Genomic DNA, 12,713 nt, shown 5'->3' with positions numbered 1-12,713 from the left:
TCGGAGGCAGCATAAACAGCCCCAGCATCCACCCAAGTTATGACAACGCGCCTAATCCCAGGGAGATCGTCCAGAGTCAGGGGCACAGGCATATGATGGGTGGAATATCTGCTGCCATTGCGGCAAACAGGAATATATGCTGCTAGAAGGTCAGCTGCTAGTACACAAGTCTCTGATCACAGCAAAACAAAAAGAGAGAGAATTTTTCCCTTTTTCATAGAATCATAGTACTTTTCAAATGTGATGAGAGTTTCTGCCTCCATCACCCTTTCAGGCAGTGAGTTCCAGATACCCACCACCCTCTGGGTGAAAAACTTATTCCTCAAATCCCCTCTAAACTGCTGACCAATTACTTTAAATCTGTGCCCCCTGGTTATTGACCCTTCTGCTAAGGGAAATAGGTCCTTCCTATCCACTCTATCTAGGCACCTCATGATTTTATACACCTCAATTAAGTCTCCCCTCAGCCTCCTCTGTTCCAAAGTAAACAACCCCAGCCTATCCAATCTTTCCTCATAGCTAAAATTCCCCAGTCCAGGCACCATCCTGGTAAATCTCCTCTGTACCCTCTGTAGTGCAATCACATCGTTCCTGTGATGTGGTGACCAGAACTGCACGCAGTACTCTAGCCGAGGCCGAACGAGCATTTTATACAGTTTAAGCATAACCTCCCTGCTTATATTCTATGCCTCGGCTAATAAAGGCAAGTATTCCGTATGCCTTCTTAACCACCTTATCTACCTGTCCTGCTACCTTCAGGGTTCTGTGGACATGCACACCCAGGTCCCTCTGCACTTCAGTGTCCTACCATTTATTGTTTATTCCCTTGCCTTGTTAGCCCTCCCCAAATGCACCTCGCACTTGTCCGGATTGAATTCCATTTGCCATTGCTCTGCTCACCTGACCAGTCCACTGATATCTTTCTGTAGTCTGCAGCTTTCTTCTTCATTATCCACCGCACGGCCAATTTTTGTATCCTTTGCAAACTTCTTAATCATACCACCTACATTCAAGTCTAAATCATTGATATATATCACAAAAAGCAAGGGACCTAGTACTGAGCCCTGCGGAACCCCGCTGGAAACAGCCTTCCAGTCACAAAAACACCCATCGACCATAACCCTTTGCTTCCTACTTCTGAGCCAATTTTGGATCCACTTGCCACTTTGCCTTGGATCCCATGGGCTTTTACTTTCGTGACCAGTATGCCATGTGGGACCTTATCAAATTCTGGGCACCACACTTTAGGAAGGATGTGAAGGCCTTAGAGAAGGTGCAGAAAAGATTTACAAGAATGATTCCAGGAATGAGGGACTTCAGTTACGTGGATAGACTGGAGAATCTGGGGTTGTTCTCCTTGGAGCAGAGAAGATTGAGAGGAGATTTGATAGAGGTGTTCAAAATCATGAGGGGTCTGGACAGAGTAGATAGAGAGAAACTGTTCTCATTGGCAGAAGGGTCGAGAACCAGAGGACACAAATTTAAGGTGATTTACAAAAGAACCAAAGGCGACGTAAGAAAAAACTTTTTACACAGCGAGTGGTTAAGATCTGGAATGCACTGCTTGAAAGGGTGGTCAAGGCAGACTCAATCTTATCTTTCAAAAAGGGAGTGGGATAAGTATATGAAGGAAAACATTTGCAGGGCTACGGGGAAAGGGCAGGGGAGTGGGACTAGCCAAGAGTTGGCACGGGCTCGACGGGCCGAATGGCCTTCTTCCGTGCTGTAACCATTCTATGATTCTATTCATGCAGAGATATTTGGTAAAGAAGGAAAGGTACAAGTAAGAAAAGATTCAAGTTTTATACATTTCGCAGCCTAGATCATAAAAAGCCAAACCCTGAACAGATGGACAATAAAGAGCTGTTCTCCCATTATTACAATGGTATTTATTTATTTATCTGGATAGGGCAAGGAAAAGACTATTTGTTTTCCAAGAAGCAATCAAAAATCACTTAATACACCATTTCTGGGACGATCTCTTTCAAAATTCTTCCACTGTAGAAGTGCAGCCCTCCTCCACTTCCAGATACCACCAGCCCCCACCCTCTCCTCCTCCCACTGACTCACCATCAGCGACATTATTTACGATCTGCTGGTGTCTTATAAATCATGCTTGTTCTTTTTTTTGTAAAAAGCCTGCGAAGCTGCTATTTTTCAGAAGGTGACCAAGAGAAAATTATATTGTTCCCATGAGAAAGAGGGAATTTATTTCAAAACATGCAAACAGCACTTTTCCCCCAAATTACCTCCATTGACCTCAACAGGCCTCAGCTCAGGAGGGGCAAAAAGCAGCCATGGATTTAAATAATTAGATAACACAGATCACAAATTAGTGAGAGAATTTGAAAAGCAAAACCTAAAAAGGGTCTACAGATAATATTTAGCATCTCCCTTTTCAGATCTACTTTCAATAACATAACAATCCCAATAATGTACTTCAAGGTCAGAAAAGTGTTCACAGGACCATACCTTGGAGGTTTGTGCCTCTTCGACAAGTTTCACAATCTGGGAGAGGGTGGTTTCGGACCCGACATGAGTGGCTTCAATCAGTAAAGCCCCGTGCTGATTAATGGAGCCTGCAATGACACTGCTCCCCAATTTTTTAGTGACTGGCATTGCTTCACCTACAAACAATGCAAAACACAAATGAGACTGAAGTGATAGTTTATTACCAATAGCTCTATTGTCTGAATACTTAATCCAACAGGTTTTATTTAATAGCCTCCACGTAGCAGTAACAAACTCCAGCATCTTTTCACTGAGAATATTTCTGTACAGCAACATGGCATCCAAGGAGAACAGAGCATATTACATATCTTTCAGTGAATTTCAGGTCATTAATCCAGTTGAGTGGTTTACATTTATCACCGAAATTCAATGAATGGACCACAGAGGTGTTGTATACATACACACCATTTTTTTCTGCACTGCTGTTAAAAAGAACAGGAATTATTTATTTCCCCACTTTCACTTAAATGATTCTCTTCATGACATGCCGACCCCTAGCCAAAAAGGAATGAGGGCAACCAGCCAGCACCAAGCTCTTTGCCAACTGTGAAGAGGTGCAAGACAGCAGCTTAAGGTGGCTTTCCCTTCAGTTTTCCCTCCTCTTCCCCTTGTGGAGCAGCACCTAGCCTCCTATCGAACTTCCGGTTGGTACAGCTAAAATTGGGACATAGCAGGACAAATTGGGGAAAATCAAGCGTGTGAATTCAGGACCCATAACTTCATAGTGCAATGCTATATAATTCTGTTTATAAATACTAGAGACTTATGCTCAAATTGACAGATGTTATACACAGTCAGGCATGTGCAGTATAATCGCCACTCAATACTTTAAGGCTGCTGTTATAATGCCACTTTTACACTGCTGCATTGTGGTTTCCAATCTGACTCTGGAACTGCAATGCTGGGGAATAGTCTCTCACTGCTTAGGCCTAATGCTGCATGGAGAATAACTCGCGAGTCAGGGGTCACTTGGACTTCCTCGGTATCTTACAAACTTAAGCAGAGGATTTGTTTTTTTTTAATGTTGAGTGTACATGAACACTCCCACCTGCACTCACTGAACATTCAAAGATTTGAATGTTGTTTTTTGATTAACTGACACGGAAAGTTATTCTCTCTTTCTTACCAGTAATCAGAGATTCATCAGCCATCGAATGCCCTTCAATCACTCTGCCATCTACAGGGAATTTACCACCTGGGACCACCTTTATAATGTCCCCTCGTTGTACCAACTCCACATCAATTTGCTCTTCACTAAGGAGCCAGTGAGAAAAAAAAATAGCATTAGTCAATCACAATTTGCCCAAACAGTTCAAATTGATGAACTGTTCTTGTGCAACAATGCAAGAAGATTTGTTTCACAAAAATAAGTGTCAGTGACAATAACTATAGATAAATTGGGCATATGATGTGCATTATACATGTTAATGGATTTTTTTGGGAAAAGCACACACCTTAAAATGGAATGGTCATCATTTATCTTCACTACAGTTGCCTCAGTCGCCTGCAATGACATCAGCTTCGCAAGTGCTTCTGATGTCTTGCTCTGCAACAAGAATACATCTAATTTTAAAAACTATATATTCAGAAAAGTTGCAATGATAAATAAATAATCAACTATTCCTTGAATCACAGGATAGCAGCATAGACAAAACCAGACCAACTTCACCCAGTGATTCAGGGGTTCCACCAATCTCCCGGCAAACAACGCCTGCAGAAATTCCAAGCGACATTTACTAAATGTGCAAGTGGCATCTAATTAAAAATCAGAACTGTACTAGCATTCATATGCATATTTATTATAATTGCACTGTTAGTCATTCATTGGCTATTTTGCTAGATCTCAACACTGAAAAGGGAATGTACATTAAAAAAAAAGAAGAATTTTATGGGTAGGTGACACAGCAACAATACTGCTGGAATACAGATGCGCCGTGCCATAGCACCGGATGAAATTCAAACCCTCACTTTGCCAAGTTCCTGATCTGCTTGGAGTCAGAAGGTGTGCCATTTCTGGGCCACTCTTGCATCTGCAAACAGCTGGATCAGGTTGATAGAGGCCTTTGCACCTTTTGAAAAGGGGGCAAACGGGGATTCAATATTTTCAGAAAAATTAAAATACTGTAACTCAGGACATAAATTGCGAAATGAGAAAAGGACATTTGGCAAATCAAACCCCCTTCTTCCACAAACCACGTACAATTGAGACTCTACTCCACCCATTTAATCTCCCGAGTGAAAGTTACGTGTAAACATGTCTGATACCCAAAGGTAAACAGCGAAATCCAGAATATTCATTCACCTTTACTTTCCCACTGTTTCAACCATAGCCTGCAGACCGTCACAGTTCACAGCCAAGAGCTTTCCATAAGCAGCATTTCTCCCCAGGCACATTTGCAGAAGGTCAATCTGCGGCCAGCTGTTGGGACGCATGTGAGCAAGGCCCCAAGTTCTACTGATCATAAAGCCGCAAACTCCCTTGATGGCCTAGGGAATTGCTGAAAAATATGGACCAGAAGGTCCCACATTTAATTCCACATCCGAGCTGAATTGTCAGTACCATGGCTGAGATCAGACAAGAGCACTACAATTGGTCTCAGTACCCGAGAGAAAAATAAACAGTCAGGGTTCATCATTCTGAAGTCATCAGCAAGCTTTGGTAAAGGTGAGCATGTGGTTTTCAGGGTGAAGACAGCTTCAGGTTCAGCCACAACATCACCCCATTCAAAGAGCTTCTCTATACGCATGGTCAAAGTTCACTTATCAATGCTGGTCACTTGGATGAGGTACTGGTGTTGACTCTCACTGTGGAACCAAGCTAGAATCAGCACCTTTTAGGACAGAAGGGAAGGGAAGAAAATGGGAAAGGAATATTTTTTTTAAAAATTGAAGTCACAGAATGAATAAAGTTGGTCTTTTCTTTCCTCACCTTAGCTATGTGCTCAAGCCACCGTCCCAAACCAATGAAGACAAACAGCATCGGAGGTGTATCGAAGAAGGTTATAGGGTTCACTTTGGCCTGTTCCATCATAGCAATGGCCAGAACAACACAGGAGTACAAGAAAGCAATAGTTGTAGCTAGGACTATCAGCACATCCATGTTGGCAGTTTTGTGTTTGAGTGCCTTGTACGCTTGGATATAGAAGTACCACCCACCTACAAACTGAAAGAACCACTGGTTCAAAACTTACATCTTGACAATTTGAAAATGCAAAATAACAAAATATATGTAACATTCTCAGCAATAACCTTGCAATGTACCCTTTTCACTAGCACTTCCGCCAATCTGAATCAGTTTAGAGCAAAGGTGTGGTAAATGTAAACAGCTAAAATAAAAGGATCAGTCACTATAGATGTCAGAATTCAGCATTGCACAGCTGCACTTAAACTTACCATATGCCAAGACTGGCACACATAGCAGAAATGACTGAAAACCTGAGGGACTACTTATCAATAGCAAGAAGCCATGGCTGCTTCCGACAGGTGCTGGTTTATTCAGAGAAACTGGGTGGCCAGAAGATCAGATTTAAGGAGCTGAATACCTCATCTACTTTTGCCTCTTCCCATTTTGTAAATGAGAATGCCAGTTCTTTCACAGCTCCACAGTACAAAGAAAGACTTGCATTGATATAGCACCTTTCACAACCTCAGGACGTCCCAAAGCGCTTTACAGCCAATTAAGTACCTTTGAAGTGTAGTCACTGTTGTAATGTAGAAAACACGGCAGCCAATTTGCATACAGCAGGGTCCCACAAACAGTAATGTGATAGTGACCAGATAGTCTGTTTTTAGGTGTTGATAGAGATAAATGTTGAACAGGGCACCAAGGAGAACTGCCCTCCTCTTTTGCAAAATAGTACCATGGAATCTTTTACATACACCCGAGAAAGCAGGCGGGGCCGCAGTTTGACGTCTCATCCAAAGGACGACACCGCAGACTGTGCAGAACTCCCTGGAGTGGGACATGAACCTACAACCTTCTGACTCACAGCCAAGAATGCTATCACTAAGGCACGACTGACACCACGACAGTACTGCTTATCCCCTCCCCCCACCCCACCCCCGTAATTGTTTTAAGGAATCCCTACTGCCTCCTTCCAAAATTTGGTGTCAGTGGGTGGAAATGCACTGTTGCAGTCTGCAAAGACAGATCACTTTTAAAATGGGAATGTTGAAAAGAAGAATAGATATTTGTTTCCGAAGATTGATCATTTTGGATTTATAAAAACTTTTATAGTGCTTCCCGATGGCTCAGTGGCAAGTGCAATGTATTTGTATGGAACTGAAAATCCAGGTTTAATCCTTAATCTGTGCGGAGTTAGATATTTCAAATGGGGCAGTGGTGTATGTGCTTTTAAGAGCCCCAGGTGTGCGTAATGCCGGTAATTGCCACTTGGGCTATATAAGCCTGTGTATTGTGTATATCCTTTAGAACCCCCCCCCCAGACTTGCTTAGTAATTACCTATGAACCAACTCCTGTCTTCAGTGTCTTTATCTACACACGGACACTACAGTGGCGACGAAGTGGAAACGGACTTACCTGCAATTCGGCATCACCTCAAGGACATCGATTCCTCCAGCGTCCAGAAGACTCAAGGAAGTAAGACAAACTGTGGTTTCACCAGCTGGCCAAGCTGGTGACAGGTACTGCGCTAATCCTTCCTGGGCGTCAGGCTGGAGCTCCAGCGGCGGGCTCTACAGCCGAGACAGGCAGCGAAATCGGAGGCAAGCAATAACGGACTGGGAGGGTGCACTCGAGAGACGGCCGGCGCGGCAAGCAGGTCAGCGTTTAGACCTCCGTCGGGAACGAGTCTCCAACAGTGAATAAACGGAAACCACAGTAAAACAGCGTTGTTATCGGTAGCAGCGGCAGGAAAGCGCGGGAAGCGCCATATCGTTGCTAGAGAGAGAAAAAAAAAGCGCGGGAAGCGCCATATCTTTTCTGAAATGCCTAAATCTGGTAATATTGAGGCTTTTGATGGCGAAATAGAAGATTGGACCACATACGTGGAAAGAGTAGAGGTTTATTGCACTGCAAATGGAATAACAGATGAAAAAAAAGCTTCAGTACTTCTGAACTTAATGGGCGCGAAGACATACGGGCTGTTACGAAATTTAATCACTCCAGCCAAACCAAAGGACAAGACTTTTAAAGAAATTGTTGATACCCTGCAGGAGCATTTAAACCCAACACCGCTGCTGATAGCGGAACGATTCAAGTTCTTCAAGAGAAATCAACACAAGAATGAAAGTAACGCTGATTACCTAACCGAATTAAGAAAGCTATCAAAGTACTGCCAATTCGGAGCAGGACTATCGGATTATCTTCGAGACAAATTTGTTTGCGGTCTCTTAAGTGAAGGAACACAAAAAAAACTGCTTTCTGAAAAAGATTTAACATTGGACAAAGCTTTCAGTATGGCTGTATCATACGAAGCAGCAGCAAAGGGAGCTGCAGAGATACAACAAGAGACACAGGACTTCGGCACCCATAAAATGACACAGGAGTTCGGAAGATGTTATCGCTGCGGCAGATCCACCCATAACCAGAGGGACTGCTGGTTCAAGGGCAAAGCATGCAGGCAATGTGGTAAGATTGGACACATTGCACGGGTATGCCAATCTGGACAAAATAAATCCACTGACAGAAAACAAAAAATCAATAAAGAAAAGTACAGGAAGGTACAAATGATGACGGACAATAGCTCCGAAGACCAGAATAGCGATAGCGACTCCGGAAACAAGAGACTAAGCTGTCTCAAATTACATAATGTACTTGCCAAAGAGGATTACCAAACCATTTGGGTTACCCTCACAATAGCAGGGTCCCCAGTTAAAATGGAGCTAGATACAGGATCAGCTCTAACCGTAATAAATCGACGAGATTACGAGAGGCTATTTTCGCATATACCTCTAAAAGACACATCCATTATCTTAAAAACATATACGGGGCAGAAAGTCTACCCCAAAGGAAAAATAAGGGTGCCTGTGGTATACAACGGCAAAGAAATACAAAAGTTGTATTTATACATTCTACAAGATGGTGGTCCACCGTTGTTGGGACGTGAATGGATAAGGAAGATACGTTTAGACTGGCACTCCATTCAGGCACTGACGGTGACCAGTAAGGAAAAAAACAATGATGACATCATACCTGAACGATTAAAAGACATCTTGGCCAACGCCAAAGAAGTGTTTCAAGAGAAACTAGGAACCTTGAAAGGCATCACCGCCTCAATAAAAGTGGAAGATACAGCAATTCCAAAATTTTTTAAGGCAAGACCGGTGCCATATGCAATACGTCCGGCAGTCGAGGCAGAGCTGAAGAATTTGGAAAAGGCAGGCGTATTATCCAAAATAGATTGGAGCGAATGGGCAACACCCATCGTTCCAGTCATGAAAAAAACATTGAAAAATAACTCTGAGGAACAGAAAAAAATTCGCATCTGTGGGGACTTTAAGGTGACTGTAAACCCGGTCCTTCACACGGTACAGTATCCTCTTCCGAGGATAGAAGATATTTTCGCCTCACTATCTGGAGGGAAACGTTTCACAAAAATTGACTTGGCACAGGCATATCTACAGATGGAGGTTGAGGAGGCCTCTAAAAAGTATCTCACAATAAACACACACAAAGGCCTGTACCAGTACAATCGACTGGTTTTTGGAATAGCATCAGCTCCAGCTATCTGGCAAAGAGCTATGGAGCAAGTCCTGCAAGGGATTCCGGGGACTCAATGCTACCTAGACGACATCCTTATAACAACAGGAGAAAACGACAACGAGCACCATGCCAATTTGGAGCAGGTGCTCACTAGGCTGAAAGAACGGGGCCTACGAGCAAATCGCCCCAAGTGCGAATTTTTCCAAAATCAGATATCATATTGTGGCCACATAATTAATAAGGAAGGGTTGCATAAGTCACCTGAAAAAATTGAAGCAGTTATAAAAGCCCCAGCACCTGAAAATGTTACACAATTAAGGTCATTCCTGGGATTAATAAATTACTATCATAAATTTTTACCGAACTTATCAACTATTCTACACCCTCTTAATGATCTTCTACAGACAGGAGTGATTTGGAAATGGAACGAAGACTGTAAACGTGCCTTCCATAAATGTAAAGACTTAATCACATCCGAGAAAATTTTGGCTCATTACAACCCATCACTACCAATCAGACTGGCGTGCGATGCATCCCCTTACGGCATAGGAGCGGTACTGTCCCATAGATTCCCTGATGGCTCGGAACAGCCGATAGCTTTTGCGTCACGCTCATTGACCTCAGCTGAGCGTAACTATGCCCAGATAGACAGGGAAGCACTCAGCCTGGTATGGGGAGTGAAGAAATTACCTACACGGACAAAAATTTACCTTGCTGACTGACCATCAACCCCTCATCTCCATATTCAACCCTAAAAAAGGTGTCCCCATTATGACGGCACAAAGACTACAGAGGTGGTCCCTTTTTCTAGGGGCACACCAATACAACATTGAATACAAAGGGTCAAAACAGCATGGGAATGCTGACGGTTTATCACGCCTACCGTTGCCAACGATAGAAGAGGCACCTACAGTAGACCCAGTAGAGATATTCCACTCTACCATAGTGGAATGTCTACCGGTGACAAATTCTGCCATTGAAAGGGAGACAAGAAATGACCCTACTCTCTCACGGGTCTACGATTTAACAGTGAAGGGATGGCCAGCACATGGCGAACCACTGTTGCCAGCATTCTCGCAAAGAAGAGAACAGCTGTCAGTGTGCCGAGGAACCTTGATGTGTGGATCCAGAGTGGTGATTCCACCCAAACTCCAGGATAAAGTGCTAAAGGAGCTTCACGAGGGGCATCTGGGTGGAGTGAAAATGAAGAACCTAGCCAGGGCGTTTGTATGGTGGCCAGGTATCGATGGAGACATCGAAGACATGGCCAAGAGCTGCCTAGGATGCCAGAAGGTCCAAAATGCTCCGCCACAGGCCCCTCTACATCCATGGGAGTGGCCCTCATCTCCCTGGCAAAGGGTGCACATCGACTTTGCTGGTCCATTTATGGACTCAATGTTCTTAATCGCAGTTGATGCACACGCCAAGTGGCCAGAGGTAATAAAGATGTCCTCCACCACCACGGAAAAAACCATCACAGTATTAAGGACCATATTTGCCAGGAATGGGCTGCCGGAGCAGATATGTTCTGATAATGGACCGCAATTTGTGTCCGAAGAATTCAGAAAGTTCTTAAAAGAACAATGGGGTAAAGCACTACACGTCCGCCCCATACCATCCCGCCACCAATGGATTGGCTGAAAGGTTTGTCCAGACCTTCAAGAAGGCCATCAAGGCCATGGGTAATGAAGACATAAAACTTCAGCACAAGGGGGATAACTTCTTATTTGCATATAGGAATGCAACACATATGGTTACTAACCAAACTCCCGCCATGATGTTCTACAATAGAAACCTAAGATGCCGGCTGGATTTGGTCAAGCCCAACATCCGAAGGGACGTGGAGAACCGGCAGTTTCAGGGCATGAATGAAAGGCCAACTAGGGCCTTCCAGATAGGCCAACCGGTTTTGGCCCGGGACTACCGTACCGAGAAATGGCAGCCTGGTACTATCTGCACACGATTAGGACCACTGATGTATACCGTGGACATCGGAGACAGCATAATAAGGCGCCATGCTGACCAAATCATCAAGTCATCCGAATAGGGACAACCTACACCACCACTCTATACATCTAACGATGAAGTAGAGATACCCATATCTACCTCCGATCCGGTGATACTGGAGCCCGATGAACCCGACACTGGCCTTCAAGCCGAATCAGCCTTGCCAGAAGAACCTACTACACCACCAGAAACTACTACACCCCCGAGGCGTTATCCGGACTGAGTCAGGAAGCCTCCTGAGAGACTAACTTATAATTAATTAATACAGCAATGTATATTATTTTGCATATAACATGTAATTAATAATTACTTAAAATATGATGTACTAGTTAGCTAGAAGGGGAGGAATTGTGGTGTATGTGCCTTTAAGAGCAATTATGGTGTATGTGCCTTTAAGAGCCCCAGGTGTGCGTAATGCCGGTAATTGCCACTTGGGCTATATAAGCCTGTGTATTGTGTATATCCTTTAGAACCCCCCCCCAGACTTGCTTAGTAAATACCTATGAACCAACTCCTGTCTTCAGTGTCTTTATCTACACACGGACACTACAGGGGGGTTCTACAATGGGCCTTAGCATCCCTGGACTGGGACCCTTGCTTGCAATCCAGTGGTCCTGCTGGAAAGCACATGTGTGGGGACAGGAGCAGGCTCAGGCCTTTACAATTTTCTGGACTCAACAATAGAATTCAACAATTTCAGATCATAGCCATTTTTTCGGACTTCGGGTGCTGCTGTTGCTATTTACAGCTCTTCTAGACCCATCTTTTTGTTTCTTCACTTGTCCCATTATCATCCCCTTTTGCCTTGCATCATCATCCCTTTTGTCATTTAATCACACCTACCTTCTACCCTTTTCCTTTTGTTCTTTCCTCCCCCTTTCCCTGCCTCTGTACGTGCTTAAAAACGGTTACATCTCTAACTTTTTCCAGTTCTGACGAAAGGTCATTGAACTGAAATATTAACTCTGTTTCTCTCTCTACAGATGCTGCCAAACCTGCTGAGTATTTCCTGCATTTTCTTTTTTTATTTCAGGCTTGTCTGTCTGTGATATAACAACAGAAAAAGCTGGAAAAACTCAGCAGGCCAAGCAACATCCGTGGAGAGAGAAACAGTCAACTTTTCGGGTCGAAACCCTTCTTCAGAACTGAGAAAAAAAAGCAGGAAACGAAACAGATGAAAAAGCAAGTTGGGGGTTGGGAAATGGGGGAGGGGATGAAAGAACAAAAGGGAAGGTTTGTGGGAAGTAAAAAGAGACATTAAGAGATATTCAAGGCGAGACGAGATAGTAATAGGACAGATTAAGAAACAAAAGATGGCTCTAGATGAAGTGTGGAATGCGCTGGCAGAATGAAAGACAGCTGCCATGTGGGAGAGAAAAGGCACAAACCAAAAGTGTGGATAAAAAATATATAAATATGATAGGGGCCGAGGTCATGATCTGAAATTGTTGAACTCGATATTGAGTCCGGAAAGCTGTAAAGTGCCTAAACGGAAGATGAGGTCCTGTTCCTCGAGCTTACGCTGAGCTT

General features: G+C 43.7%; 1 protein-coding gene across 2 annotated transcripts in view; it reads right to left on the bottom strand.

Moving 5' to 3' along the window:
• LOC147125248 (copper-transporting ATPase 1-like) overlaps positions 1 to 12,713 on the bottom strand; it is a 100,459-nt gene that overhangs the window by 25,449 nt on the left and 62,297 nt on the right. For both annotated transcript variants that reach the window (XR_015079829.1, XM_085999894.1), the window contains exons 10-13: positions 5,441 to 5,674; positions 3,966 to 4,057; positions 3,638 to 3,765; positions 2,473 to 2,627 (exon numbers count right to left, since the gene is read on the bottom strand). Coding sequence is in view for 1 of the 2 variants with exons in the window: in XM_085999894.1 (XP_085856020.1) it covers positions 2,473 to 2,627; positions 3,638 to 3,765; positions 3,966 to 4,057; positions 5,441 to 5,674 (609 nt within the window). In the remaining variant the exon portion in view is untranslated. The remainder of the gene's footprint in view (positions 1 to 2,472; positions 2,628 to 3,637; positions 3,766 to 3,965; positions 4,058 to 5,440; positions 5,675 to 12,713) is intronic.

Source organism: Somniosus microcephalus, chromosome 1, assembly GCF_052327205.1.
Source record: "Somniosus microcephalus isolate GS21.2 chromosome 1, FLI_Smic_1.0, whole genome shotgun sequence".
Taxonomy (NCBI): domain Eukaryota; kingdom Metazoa; phylum Chordata; class Chondrichthyes; order Squaliformes; family Somniosidae; genus Somniosus; species Somniosus microcephalus.
The sequence above is the reverse complement of the archived record's forward strand: the minus strand, read 5'-3'. Positions and strand labels throughout refer to the sequence as shown.